Source organism: Artemia franciscana, chromosome 11 (genome assembly GCF_032884065.1).
Source record: "Artemia franciscana chromosome 11, ASM3288406v1, whole genome shotgun sequence".
NCBI classification, from domain to species: Eukaryota; Metazoa; Arthropoda; class Branchiopoda; order Anostraca; family Artemiidae; genus Artemia; species Artemia franciscana.
In genome coordinates this window covers 9,897,956-9,913,206 of record NC_088873.1, presented here as the reverse complement: position 1 = coordinate 9,913,206, position 15,251 = coordinate 9,897,956, and the positions used below count along the sequence as shown (strand labels likewise).

Below are 15,251 nucleotides of genomic sequence, written 5' to 3'. Positions count from 1 at the left end.
TAGACTGGATATAAAACCATATGAAAAGGAAAGTCAGAAATTAAATAAGAAGTAGTTTTACTTTTTTAAGATCCTCCAAAACATCCGAATTGTAGGAAATGTTTTCTCAGCTCTCTAATTCTAGATTAAATCCAATTTTTAAATAAAATGAAAACAAAGATTTTGAATGTCAAGAGAGGCACACAATGACAGTTAAAACCTCTATTGAAGCATCAAATAGAAAGTGTTTTCAAAATATGGGCCATTATGTATTTAAGAAGTGTATAATAATTTAGATTTGATTTTATAACCTACGTGTGATTAGCTTTTGGTTGAATGAACCATCATTTTCACTATGCCCTTTCATTCATTCACCATCTTATGGGCAAAGCGTGGAGCAGATAAGCTGATGATAAATATTTTTCTTACGTTTTCATGGGTTGATTTGCTTCTTTTCTTTTTTTTTTACAAACTATACCGCTAACTACTCAAACTATACTTGTCCTACAATACCGTCGTCGGTACGCAATATCCCCAAGTTATGCCTCGATAGCAAGTTTTCTTGGAAAAAAATCACATGATTACACGAGTGAAGCTCTTGTAGAATCGGAATTGCAATCAGAAATTTACCTTCGATCCTCAAGGTATGAGGATCATTTTCACTACAACCATTCAACCAATATATTCAATAAATTGAAAAAAAAGCTGATTAGCTTGGACTGGATTAACTTCAGTTGCTTGACGCTTGATGGAGGAAAGAACACGAGTAGCATAAAGAAAGGGCTGACCACCGCGTGTTGCTTTTTTTTCAGGGTTCTTTTTTTTTACAAACTATACCTCTAACTATACCTATACCTCAAACTATACCTGTACTACTAAACAATTTTTTCTTGACAAACTATTAAAGTATCCTACTATATCTCCATATATATTCTATATCTCCTACTCCTGTCTATCTTCAATTATCCTACTAAATAAATGTTAACATATTATTAATTATCAGAATCATGGACAGGTGAACTCATGTTGCCTAGAAACCTATCTAATTGTCTCTCTATTATCTGCATTCTCTTTGTTTGAGATAATTTTAAGATAGATCGGTTGGATAACATTACAACAACGTAAATATTATTATTAGTTGGATAATATAGTCCAAACAAAAGACTATTTATTTGTCAAAAGGCTGCGAAATCGTCGTTTTTTAACGCCTTTTATTGATGAATATTAACCCTCTCATCACACCAAACATTTTATTAAGTTTCGCTTGCTTAATAAAAAAAGAAAAAAAAAATGCTCCTGGTCCTTACTCCAAGAACATTTTAGAAACTGGAGCGTCAATTCACGAAAATGCATCAGGGGGAAAAATTCTTCAAAATCCAGGGGAGGGGGTTCTTGTTCTCTTCTATTTTTTTAAAATGAAAATATAAATACATTTTGAATCGAAAATACATAAAAAAAGGTATTTCAAAATCAAGGACGTGGGCTTGAAAGCAGCACATTCTTAGAAAACGGTCTTTGGCTATTATCGCAGATATCCATGGTAAAGATGCATATCGTATGGTAAAGATTACTTTTCTATGTAATGTTCTTACATGTTCTGGTTACTTGACGAAGGTTATTTATCTGAATATTTTTTTTTTGTATTTTAAACATCTTGTATATTTTCGACCTCAACTATAGTTGAGGTCCAACTTTCAGATTGAGGTGCACTTTCAGATGTAATCATAGTTTTCTTAGGGATGAGTATTGACAAATCTTGCTTCTTTATCTTTGTAGTAGCTTTCAGTCCATTGCGTAGTCCATCATATTCTTCTATTTTTAAATTAACAATTTTCGCGCCGTTATCTTGGAGCCACTGTATGGTCTTTCGGTGTAACAGAGACGATATGCTTGTTTCAGAGATAAGCGTTTTTATGTAATGTTCTTCTAAGCAGAATAAATTTCGAGATTAGCTAAATAGCAAGAAAATTAATTCATTTTTATTTTCGAATAAAAGAGGAAAAGTCACAAATACAAAAGTACAATATTTTTAACTGATGCCAAACCAAGCACTTCGTATTTTATCAATCGCTCTTAAATCGTCTTCTTGTCTTTCCAAAGCTGCCGTGAAAACAAGATTTAAACCTAGAAATAGGAAAGCATTAGAAATAAATACGAGCAAAAAGGGACAAAAATATTTATCAATACAAACTTGGGGGAGAGGGGCAAAGCTTTTTTCTAGTGGTGGTGGGGAACAGAGCCAAAAATTAAGCTAGCAACCGAGAAGCGTGCAAAATCAATACTTTTTATATTTATGTACTGAACAGCAGTTCCTTTAAGAACTCCTTGTTCTTCAAGGAACAATAATAAAAAAGGAAATGAAAATTTTCAGGAAAGTAATGAAAAAGAGAAATAGGAAAATAATAAAAGAGAAAATAATAAAACAATAAAAATGAATAAAATAATAAAAACTTCAAGGAAAATAATAAAAAAGAGAAGCTGAAGAGCTTCCTTATGTAAATAATAAAAGATTGTATACGTCGGCTTCACATTTGGATGGGAAAAAAGGAAAACTAGCTTAAAACGCAAAGACGAGAAAAAGAACAAAAAAACAAAGACAATGAAAACATAAAACAAAAATGAAACAAGACTTGCATTTAAACAAGCCCAAATATAGAAATCCACGAAACAATACAACGAGGCAGGTCGAGTGCAGTATATATCTGGATTTTTCACGTGGTTCTTTTTTGTTTCTTAATGCTTGTGAAAAAATGCACTGGGGGCAAGAATTCTCCTTGAGTCTTAAGTCTGAAGAAATTACTTTATTTCCCCACTTTTAGCACCTTCCTTTTTACGTTAAAATAGATTCGAAGAGATAGTGAGATAACGAGAGTGTTCTAAGCGTCTTTTAAGGAATTTCGGGTCTCTATTTAGGGGGGGGGGACGGTACAAATGAGTTATTTTTCGAAACAAATTGGAAAGTTCTGCTTAATGATCCCTTAGAAATTTTCAGTTTCTGTGTGGTCATTATCGAAAGCTTTGTACTATATTTATACATTTACGGGCGCTGGGTTTGTTAGGGATACAATGATATTACAAAAATAAAATGATAATTTAAGATTGTTTACTTAAAATTTTCATATCAAGGTTTATTACTAGAAACTGTTTATAGTTCGGAATAATGTATATTTTTGCTACTTTGTCGTTGTCATATTATATCCGTGAATGTCGTAACTTATAGAATGTCCTTCTCCATATAGACAATTTTCCCACAAAAACCTCATGATTTCGTTTTTTTTGGTTAGCTCAAGGATTAAGGGGATTTGATGCATTAAAGGATAGTCCTATTTTGTCCATTATACACTTCCCTATTTTGTATAGCAAAACTATTTAAAACTGTTTGGGCGGCTACGACTTGTAAAGCTTGGATAAGAGATCCGAATAAACGAAAGAAAACCAAAAGCCAACACCTAGAAATCCTAGAAAAACAATTCAACTTTTCACAGCCTGAAGATTTATATATTCAATTTTAAGGAAATTTACATAATTAAAAAGTGTAAAATTATTTTTTGGAGCAGTATTTTCCTTTTAAAGTTCAAGAAAGGGTAGTCCCTAAAAATGATCTGGTATACATGTTAGGAAATCGTTTAAAAATCAGCTAAAAGGAAATATCATCTGAGCAATTTGAAAACTTTGCGAGTTCCCTGTGATGCTACCCGCTTTGATTAGAATTCGCTAATGGGCCTTGTGTCTTTGTAATGATCAACCAACGCCGAGGCTTGCGAAATGCTTTTAAGGTATCGAATCCTCTTAAGAGCTATATGAGGGATCGAAATTATAAGACCGAAATTGACTTCGATTGGCCTTTGAGTTTGTCCTAGAAGGCCTCCAGGTCTCTCGTCTCCCCACCTGCTACCTCTTAAAAGCACGGTTGCAACTGCTGTCACAAGTGGCTGAAGGGAGACTAAAAGCAAAGGATCCGCCAAGCTTTTTGATGTTTGAAACAGAGCTTAGTTTTCTGTAGGCTTAAGATTTAATCTCTATTCATTTATTTTCAGACATAATTTTTTACTTTTCTGTCACCTTGCTTGTCAAGCTGCTTTTTTTTCAAGCGGGACTAAAAAATAGCGAGTGAAAAAGTATCTGCTAGAAACTTCGTTCCATGTATTAGGCACGTACTCGGACTAAATAAATAATGCAATTTTCCTATAGTTTTCATGTAATGTATCTCTGAGGATATATTGACGGTTTTCAAACAGCGCCAATTATGTTCGCCGTTCGTTATTTCCTGGGTTTAACATTGATCAGCTTTCAAGCATAAAATTTTTGTTTGAACAGTCATAACCGAGATTTAAGGCATAATTTTTCAAAACTAGAAAAGATTGAAGCTTCGAACAGCAGTTTTTTTTTTACCTGTGACAGAAATCTGGCAAAGGTTAAGAAGATGTAGTATTAGTAGAGAACAATTGGAAACAAACTAGTGTTGGTATAAACTCTTAAAATCAATTTCTTGCAATTTTAATTTTCGCGTTTGGAATACAAATATGGCGCCAAAATTAAGAAAAACCCCATGTCATTCATATACTGTGGCATTTTTATCGACAGGTATGACTATTTCGTGTCTCAGACACAACCTCACAAACCTAAAGAAATAAAAAAAAACAGCTGTTTTTAAGTAAAAAACCCAAGCCGTTTAAGTTACCCGTAAAAAAACGACGAAAAACCAGAAACTGAATCCCGTTTTACGATCTATTTTAACCAAAACAAAAAAGGCCCAGATCTCCTACTTTGAAAATGTCATTTCATACTCACATTTCTGATCTTCATCACTAAGGAACATTGAAGCAGATTTGAACCTCTTAGCCTTTGAAAGTGAAGAAAGGTATGGCAAGACTGGATCCTCATTTGGAACAAAATACGTTGCTAGGACACTGAGAATCCCAGACAGTTCATCAGGCTCTAAAGACTCTCGAAATATTGTAGATAAATCGGAGTTTTTCATTTGCTGAAAAATAACAAAAAAAGGATCCAATTAAAGCAATAATTAAGATGGCATTAGCACCATTATAAAAGAGACAAGCTCAAAGGACAAATACCGAGAGGTTGTCGAAGAGTTATTAATTTGAAAGTCTTCAAAACAAGAACGTGTTTAGGGTTAGTAGTAGGAAGAAAAAGATTAATAATTCCACGAATATTTTGCCTGTATCAAACAAGGCGTCCTCAGCGTGGAAAAGAGAGAATTTAAAACAAACTACATAAAAAGGCAGACAAACTAAAATCAAAGAAGAATAAAAAGAAAATAACCGTCCTGTGGTGGCAAAGTGAGTTTGATCTCAGCTTGGTAATACACGACCTAGAGTTTCGAACCCAGCTGTAGTAATATACTGAAGGGCCGAAGCAAAGACACTAGTAGTACAAAAAGCCATCATTAATCCGATAAACGCATACAAAACAATCAATCCGAGATAAAAATGGTTCCAAACTAGTTAGTGGGGAATAAAACTCTGCGATGGTGGATGAGAAGATGAGAAGCTTGCGCAGCAGTGTTGGCATCAGGCCAACATAGTTGCTGAAGAAGGCGTCGGTTGTAGTAGTATAAAGAAACAACCAGTTTCTTTGCAACGCAACGCTTTGAATATATATATATATATATATATATATATATATATATATATATATATATATATATATATATATATATATATATATATATATATATATATATATATATATATATATATATATATATATAGTACATTTTCTCTTTTTATTTCCTATGTTTCAATAGTCGAAACAAAATTTTTATCTTTTATTTTCTCTCCTTCGTAAATATGAAGAGGTAATTTTATATTATTAGTAATATTGCTGGATTTTAACAGCCAAGATGAGTTTGACTTAAGCTTTAAAACAAGTGAAAAGGGTTACGTCCTCCTTTCTTCCAGGTTCCTTTTTCTTTCCAATTTCCTGTTATGAAACTTTTCTCATCCTTGTTGCTATAAAATAAAAAAAAAAGTTTTTTTTAAGTGAAAGTAAGGAGCGACATTAAAACTTAACACGAACAAAAATTATTCCATATATGAAAGGGAGTGTCCCTCCTCGACACCTTGCTCCTTACGCTAAAGTATTTATTGTTTTAGAAAAAAGAGCTTTGACAAAAAGTTGAACTAGAGCGTAAAGAGCGAGGCATTGAGGAGGGGACAGCCCCTTTCATATACGGAATAATTTTCTGTTCTTTTTAAGTTTTAAGGTCGCTCCTTACTTTCAGTAAAAAAAACTTTTTTTTAAAATTTAATTTCTGAACGTTTTTCCACTAATGAGGTTCAAATTTGGCTCACCCTACACGAAATTTTAAAATGAAATTTGCATATTAATTTTGGCAGATTTATTCCGTATATCAAGCGTTGCTCCCCTCTTCAATACCCTTACTCTTTAAGTTAAAACTGTTAGCAATTTTAAAAAACCTTCCTATTCTAATTAAACTTACCCCTTGCGTCTGTAGCCGTTCTTAAAAAATAGGGTTAAACAGTCAAACTGTAGCGTAAACAGAAAGGGATTGGGGACGGGGCAACCCTTTGTATATGGAATAATTTATATTAGTTTTGAGTTTTAATATTGCTCCTTACTTTTGGTTAAAAAGCTTTTTTTTAATATTTAATTTCTGATCCTTTTTCAATTATTTCCGGTAAATCTGGCTAACATTCTATAAAATATACCCCTCCCCCTCACGGAAACCTCCGTGGAAATCTTATCAAAAGTAAAGTGCATCGCCCCCCCCGTCAAATTCCCTCCAGACAGTTCTATCCTCGCAGAAAATCCCTCCCCGTAAAATTGTTTGAGGACGGTTCAGCCTGAAAAATTCTCCTTGGTATTTTTTCATTTGAATAAGACTTAACCTCTAATCGGTTTCTCTATCACTCCAGAAACGCCTCCCCCCCTTCCGTAGAAATTATTCTCCGGAAACCAAACACGTGTAAAATAGTCCCTGGATAATTCCTCTGGAACATCTCCACAAGAAAAATTTGGCTAAGAGAATGTAAGACAATTAAAAAGAATTTTCGTATAGTAATTCTGTCAAATACGCCCAGTGTAGCTTTTCCCCTCAAAAATTCACTCCCCCAGAAATTCCCAATGCCAAGGAAGATTCTCCCTATAGAAATCCACCAAAAGCACCCCCCCCCCTCACGAAAAATGTCCGTATACTTGCCATAAACAAACACTATACGGATGCAACGGATAAAATTTCATAAATTACAGGCCTCTGCCCCACGGACTATGGGGGGTCATTTTAAACCCAAAGACATAGTTATTTGATCTTTCAATTATACTGAACAAAATGAATATCTCAAAATTTTGCTCAGATAACTTTGGGGAAAAATGGGCGTGGGATGGGGCCCCGTCGCCCTCCAATCATTTTGTCACTTAAAAAGGAACTAGAAATTTTAATTTCCGTTAGAATACGATCACCTCTTAAAAAAAACAACAAAAAAAACACGCATCCGTGATCTGTCTCCTGGCAAAAATAGCAAAATCTTACATTTTTGTATATAAGAGATTGAAAATCCTACTGTATGGTTCTCTGGTACGCTGAATATGATGGCATGATTTTCATTAAGATTCCTTGAATTTCAGGAGGTGTTTCCCCCTATTTCAAAATACAGGCAAATTTTCTCAGGCTCGAAACTTTTGATGGATAACACTAAACTTAATGCTTCTTATATATTTGGAATCAGCATAATGAGTTGATTCTTTTGGTGTATCTACTGATATTAAAATTTTGTTTTTTGAAGTTTCGGTTACTATTGAGCCGAGTCGCTCCTTACTTACAGATCATTACCATTAATTGTTTGATTTACTCATTTATTTCCTGAGAAGGCCGAAACAAAGTTTCCAAAAATAATTTTATGCCAAACTTGACCTAGCGTCAAAGCTTCCCTATTAAATTATTAAAGGAAAAAGAAACGAAAAATATCCTGATTTTTTTCTGAAAAAAATATTTTAGTTTTTTCTTAAAACCTAAACATGGCAAATTAAATAATAATAATTTATTTATAACCAAAAAAAAGAGGATAAAAGCGGATTATAAAGAAAAAAGAAAGGAAAAATACAACACAAATACAAAAACTCTACAAATGAACAAAAAGATAGATGAGCCCGCGGTGCGGCCCCAGCCTGCTATGGGCTGACTTAAGTGAAGTAACTCAAGCTTATTTGTCACATCAAAGATGCGCTATATTTATGAACAAGTTTTCAGTTCCGAGTACGTGAAAGCAATTAAAGAAGGGACTTAATATATTGAAGGTAATACGAGCGCAAGCGCGTTTTACGCGCTTGCGTAAAACGCGCCCCTGTCATTTTAGCAGATTGAAAACAACAACAGGAAAAAGCGCAGCATGATCACAAAAAGTTTACTGTGACTTACATAAAGCTTTCCGTTTAAATTTTCGCCTAAGCCATTCAAGGAAATGCTACAGAAATGCTAAGCCATTTCAAAGAACAAATAATAAAAATAGTGAAATCAGAACACTAAAGAGGGAAAGACGATGCGCGCAAGAGTTAAAACATAATTTTTCAGTATTCCAAGTTAAACCATTTTTACTTAGTAAATCACGAATGGTACTAAACATTTTAGCTAAAGAACATTTCGATTGGCTAATCAATAAACTATCATCAGTGTAAGCTATACGTGAAATATCAGATACTTCATAGTAATAAGTTGACCGAGTCGAACCGCATATAAAAACTTGCGGGGATGGGACTCCTCCATGGCGTAAGCCGCATCGAACAGAGGTTCATTTCACAGGATTTAATTTAAGTACGCATGTTTAGACCAATACCTCAAAACAAAAATAACTGAGAAATTCGTCCAATCAGAATACAGGGAAAATAAAGCTTGAGTGTAAACAACACTGTCAAAAGCCTTTGAAAGGTCTAGTACACACAGATGAATCTTTTTTTATTTACAATTCTTTTTAGTAAATAAAGTATTTTAAAATTCATTTGCTGTATCACAAGGGAACAAAAATCCACCAGCCACGGATTTACAGGATTTTTAAAAATAAATGGCTTACTTACAGACTTTTCATCTTTTCTCAGTAAAGTCAAGTCTCGGTGTTACTTAAGAAAGAAACTGTTTTTTTCCAATCAGGTCTGTGTTTTATTAAACAAAAACTATTTATTTTAAATGAAGGTAAAGAGTAACGTCAATAGTTAAGACGAAATTGTTTTTCTGTGCTACCTCCTCCTGAACCACTCACTATGTATGATTTCACGAGGGCTTGCCTGAAAGCATTTTAGAATGCAACAAATACAGTCAATTGGTAATTACAACTGTTTAGACGAATCTTACAACCACGTTCACCAGAATCCATCAACATTTTTGCTAGTGACCGATGAGCATGAGCGCAGAAAATGCACTGCTGAAAATCAAGCTGATGTTCACCATTTTTTCAAAAGAAGTTAGTGGAGGTATAAGGAATACTCGAAAACTTTACTAACTGTACATGCTACAGTGTTATAGATCGGTATAAATTGCAGACACTAGGGTCATTTCCACATATCAAGATTGACGTTACTGAACCCTAAAGAAAAGTACGCGGAACAATCAAAGAGGCCAAACACATCTGAAAGAGGATCTGCAAGTGTTTCTTTGCAACGCAACGCTTTGATATATATATATATATATATATATATATATATATATATATATATATATATATATATATATATATATATATATATATATATATATATATATTACATTTTCTCTTTTTATTTCCTATGTTTCAATAGTCGAAACAAAATTGTTGTCTTTTATTTTCTCTCCTTCGTAAATGTGAACTGAATCAGTATTCAAGTGTTTTGGTAGAAATGCCATTGATGTCCAGAGAATTTGATTTTAGATTTTTTTTTTTTTTTTAATAGCATCATTATCACACGATAATATAACTGGAATAACATCAGCCAGGATAAGTTTCCGAGAGATTTTATTTAAAAGTTTCTTGAAGAACGAATAAACCTTATATTACATGGTGACTACATATAAGAAATACTTTCGTATGGAACTTATTTATAATACGGGGACATTAATTCTTGCCTAATAAGTGTATATACTTCCAATGTAAACTTTTTACACTGAACTTGAATATGCATACCAAAATTTCTCATTATTCCTGGTTCTTGTGTACTGACTTTTTGAAATGGCCAAATTTGGCCAGAAAACTTTTTTTTGGCAAAATTGGTCCATTTATATATATATATATATATATATATATATATATATATATATATATATATATATATATATATATATATATATATATATATATATATATATATATATATATATATATATATATATATATATATATATATATATACTAATGTATATATAATGCAATGCATTATTATTCCTATAGACTAATGATTCGGCAGGATGAAGAAAATTATATTTTAAAATGCCGTGAATTGTTTCACCAATTCGTCGTTGATATGTATGCTAAAATTGAATCAGAACGTTTGCTATATATCCGCCTGAATCAGACCAAGCTCCGCTCTGAACAATACATTCATTTGCGAGATGCAGTTATAAATGACGGTAATACCACAAACGTTGGAAGATTAACAGTTTTACCTTCGTCATATGCTGGCAGTCCCCGTCATATGCATGAATATGCTCAAGATGCTATTGCGTATGTTCGTCTCTATGGTCGTCCAGATTTATTTATTACATTTACATGTAATCAATCTTGGGACGAGATACTGCAGCTTTTACTTCAAGGACAATCGGCGGTTCATAGGCATGACATTACGGCCCGTGTCTTCCGGCAAAAGTTGAAATCACTGATAAACTACATTGTAAAACTTGAAGTGTTTGGGTCAGTGCGATGCTGGATGTACTCAGTGGAATGGCAAAAACGAGGTTTGCCACACGCACATATACTAATCTGGCTACATAAAAAAATTACTTCGAACGAAATTGATGATGTGATTTCCGCTGAAATACCTGATAAAAATGTCGATAAGGGGTTACATGATATTATTGTAAAAAATATGATACATGGACCTTGCGGTGCACTGAACGAAAATTCACCATGCATGGCCAAAGGAAGGTGCACAAAGCAATATCCTCGACTTTTAGTACCAAACACAATTACTGGCAATGATGGTTACCCACAATATAGAAGAAGATCTACTGAAGATGGCGGTAAAACAGCAATAATAAAGAAACGTAACGGTACCACCATCGAAGTAGATAACCAGTGGGTTGTTCCATATTCCCCATTATTATCAAAAACATTTAATGCACACATAAACGTTGAATACTGTAACTCCGTAAAGGCAATCAAATACATATGTAAATACGTCAACAAAGGCAGTGACATGGCAGTTTTTGGCTTGCAGCCCGAAATCAAAGATTTCGATGAAATCGTACAATATCAGGCTGGAAGATACATAAGCAGTAATGAAGCTGTTTGGCGAATTCTTTCATTTCCGATACATGAACGTAGTCCAGCTGTTGTTCAATTAGCGGTACATTTACAGAATGGTCAACGTGTTTATTTCACGGAAACCAACGTGCAACAAAGAGTCCTGAATCCACCGGAGACAACATTAACAGCTTTTTTTTCGCTTTGCAAAAATGATTCTTTTGCAAAAAAAACTGCTGTATACTGAAGTGCCTTCGTATTACACGTGGAATACTAAAAATAAAGTATTTGAACGTCGAAAACAGGGTAAGTCAGTCGACGGCCAACCTACCATCTTCAAAGATACCACGATAGGAAGACTCTACACCGTTCACCCCAATCAACATGAATGCTTCTTTCTACGCCTGCTTTTGGTGAATGTACCCGGTCCGACATCCTTTGAGTATTTGAGGACTGTAAATGGTACTATACATGACACTTACCGTAGTGCATGCCAAGCTCTGAATTTATTGGAGAATGACCAACACTGGGATAACTGCATCAATGACGCGTGCGAAACGTCAACCCCAAGTCAAATTCGTGCATTGTTTGGCATCATTTTAACAACTTGCTCTCCATCAGCTCCTACAGAGTTATGGGAAAAATATAAGTCAAAAATGTCCGAAGATATACTCCATCGAAAACAGTTAGAGTCGTCAGATATGACTTTTGATTTTACATCAGAAATTTATAACTACACTTTAGTTGTTATAGAAGATTTGTGCGTACGTATGGCAAACAAACCTCTTCAGGATTTGGGAATGCCTTCACCTAACCGTATCGCTGCTGTTTCGACATGTGTAGAATTGGATCGTGAACAAAGTTACAGTACGAGTGATCTATTGTCGTATGTACAAAATAACATTTCCAAGTTAACGTCGGAACAAAAAGACATTTATGATACGATAATGCATTGTGTCGATAACAACGTTGGAGAAATTTTCTTTTTGGATGCGCCAGGAGGTACTGGTAAAACGTTTGTGACAAAACTGATTCTGGCATCAATTCGATCAAAAAATGATATAGCGTTGGCAATTGCGTCGTCCGGAATAGCCGCAACATTGCTGCCTGGTGGAAGAACTGCTCATTCCGCTTTGAAATTGCCTCTGAACTTGCATTCTACAGAAACTCCCACGTGCAATATTTCCAAATCATCTGGGATGGGTAAAGTATTGCAGCAATGCAAACTTATTATTTGGGATGAGTGCACAATGGCACACAAAAAATCGCCCGAGGCTCTGGATCAATGCTTGAAAGATTTGCGAGGGAAGTCGAAACCCTTTGGCAGCACATTAATATTGCTTGCGGGAGATTTCAGGCAAACATTACCTATAATACCTAGATCAACTCCTGCAGACGAAATGAATGCTAGCCTGAAAAATTCTAATTTATGGGCACACGTAAAAACATTAAAATTAACTACAAATATGCGTGTCCGATTACAAAACGATGACTCTGGTCAAACATTTTCAGATCAATTGCTGGCAATGGGAAACGGAAAGCTCCCAGTAGACTCAATTTCAGGACGTATACAACTACCTGCTGATTTCTGTAATTTAGTGACGTCCAAAAATGAATTGATTGAAAAAGTATTTCCGAATATTCTAAAAAATTCTTTTCAATTTAAAAGATTGCAATTCCCAATTCGATTAGCATTTGCAATCACCATTAACAAAGCTCAAGGTCAATCATTAGAAAAATGTGGTATAGATCTTAATACTGATTGTTTTTCCCATGGACAATTGTACGTTGCATGTTCGAGGGTCGGTAAACCTGACAATCTATTTATATGCAGCGACAATTGGACAGCGAAGAATGTTGTATATTCGCAAGTTTTACGCAGTTAATTTGTATTTTGGAACCAAATGAAGCGGTTAATTATCCATCTGAATTTTTAAATTCCATAGATCCTTCAGGGTTTCCACCACACGTGCTACAACTAAAAATAGGCGTACCAATAATACTTTTAAGAAATATCAACCCACCAAAGCTTTGCAATGGCACGCGACTTGCCGTAAAAAAAACAATGGAAAACCTAATAGAGGCCACAATCTTGACAGGGTCTTATGAGGATGAGGCTGTTCTTATTCCTCGCATTCCCATGATTCCAACGGATCTGCTTTTTCAATTTAAAAGATTGCAATTCCCAATTCGATTAGCATTTGCAACCACCATCAACAAAGCTCAAGGGCAATCACTAGAAAAATGCGGTATAGATCTTAATACAGATTGCTTTACCGATGTACAATTGTATGTTGCATCTTTGAGGGTCGGTAAACCTGACAATCTATTTATACGCACAGACAATGGGACAGCGAAGACTGTTGTATATTCACAAGTTTTACGTAGTTAATTTGTATTGTATCTATCTATCTATATAAAAACGAGTTGTGTGTATGCATGTTTGTTTGTTTGTAAAAAGAGCGTTTGCATATGACGTCATTATTAGTACATACGGCTTTGTATATGGACAGACAATGGGAAAGCCAAGAATGTTGTATATTCGCAATTTTTACGTAGTTTGAAACACATAAATAAATCTATCTATATTCACAGGTGGGACACAGGGACACAACTACAATGGCGCGTAACTAATATGGCGCGTAACGACTTACGCGCGCGGGGGGGCTTGGGGGGGGCTCGAAGCTCCCCACCAACTAGGTGTTGGGGTGGCGCGAATATATATATATATATATATATATATATATATATATATATATATATATATATATATATATATAGCAAGATCACGGCTCATAAAGGGGTCTCCAGATTTCTTGAAGAACAGTCTATCAGCCTCATAACCAGCTGATAGACCATCAGAGAGGGTGGAAAATTATAAAAAGATAAGGGCAATACAACCCCAACGGGAAAATGCTTTTGCGGCGGCGTATTTGCGGAATGACCAGCGGCTCTTCTTTTTCTGGGTGCTTTTGGTGGCACAGGAGGATCTAAGGTCAAAGGTTTAGATATAAATATAAACTCACCTTTAAATACTTATACTTTGACAAATTATCATTTTTAAGCCTTTTCCAATCGGTCAAGAATTGAGCGTAATTCTTAGGTGGAGCTGGTGTCTTTGTCAATACAGGCTGTTCTAATTTCTTAATAACTCTTTCAGCAGTGACTTGAACTGATTCAGGTACTTCTTGCACAGCCGCTGGTTTAAATTGGTCATAAAATTCTGAGATGATTTTCTCTTCTTTCATTTTTGAAGGAGCTTGAATTACTGGCAACCGTTCCAATAGTCCGTCTCCCTAAAAGGATATTTTAGATAATGACTCTGAAAAATTGATTATCAGATAATGTAATTAGTTTGGTAGTTAATTTACAAACAAAATCTTTCTACAAATTTGCAGTAACATGTCATACGCAATCGAGTGTTATTCTACTGGCTGTTTTCCAAGAGTAAAATAAAACATTTTCATTTGCAATAAATATTGCCTTTAAAAGTTTATATAAATACAAAATATTTTGAAAGCAGTGCACATGCCTGATGGTGTACTTTTAGTAAAAAGGAAATCAAAATAATTTGAAAGTTCTTAAGCCGAACTGGCAAGACATGACAATAAACAATCAAGAGAGATAAAACTCTACAAAAAGAAAACTTCAAACGAGACGACGGCCAGTAGAATTAAAAGACTAAAACAACGCCCATATTTCGCAAGTATAAAACAAGGCGTCTTCAGCACAAGACAGAAAATTAAAAGAAAACTAATCTAAAAACAAATAAAACCACCACCAAATATAATAAACACAATTGTCGCTACTTATCCACGTAGGGAAAAGCAGCTATGCCAGTTACTTCAATGAGAATCAAAGAGCAAC

The 15,251-nt window shown here is 34.4% G+C and overlaps 1 protein-coding gene across 2 annotated transcripts in view; it reads right to left on the bottom strand.

Moving 5' to 3' along the window:
* Positions 1-1,936: 1,936 nt before the first annotated feature.
* Positions 1,937-15,251, bottom strand: part of LOC136032783 (RNA polymerase II-associated protein 3-like) — a 75,851-nt gene continuing 62,536 nt past the window's right edge. For both annotated transcript variants that reach the window (XM_065713142.1, XM_065713143.1), the window contains exons 8-10: positions 14,411-14,680; positions 4,771-4,963; positions 1,937-2,103 (exon numbers count right to left, since the gene is read on the bottom strand). In XM_065713142.1, coding sequence (XP_065569214.1) covers positions 2,009-2,103; positions 4,771-4,963; positions 14,411-14,680 — 558 coding nt within the window. In that variant the 3' untranslated portion in view covers positions 1,937-2,008. The remainder of the gene's footprint in view (positions 2,104-4,770; positions 4,964-14,410; positions 14,681-15,251) is intronic.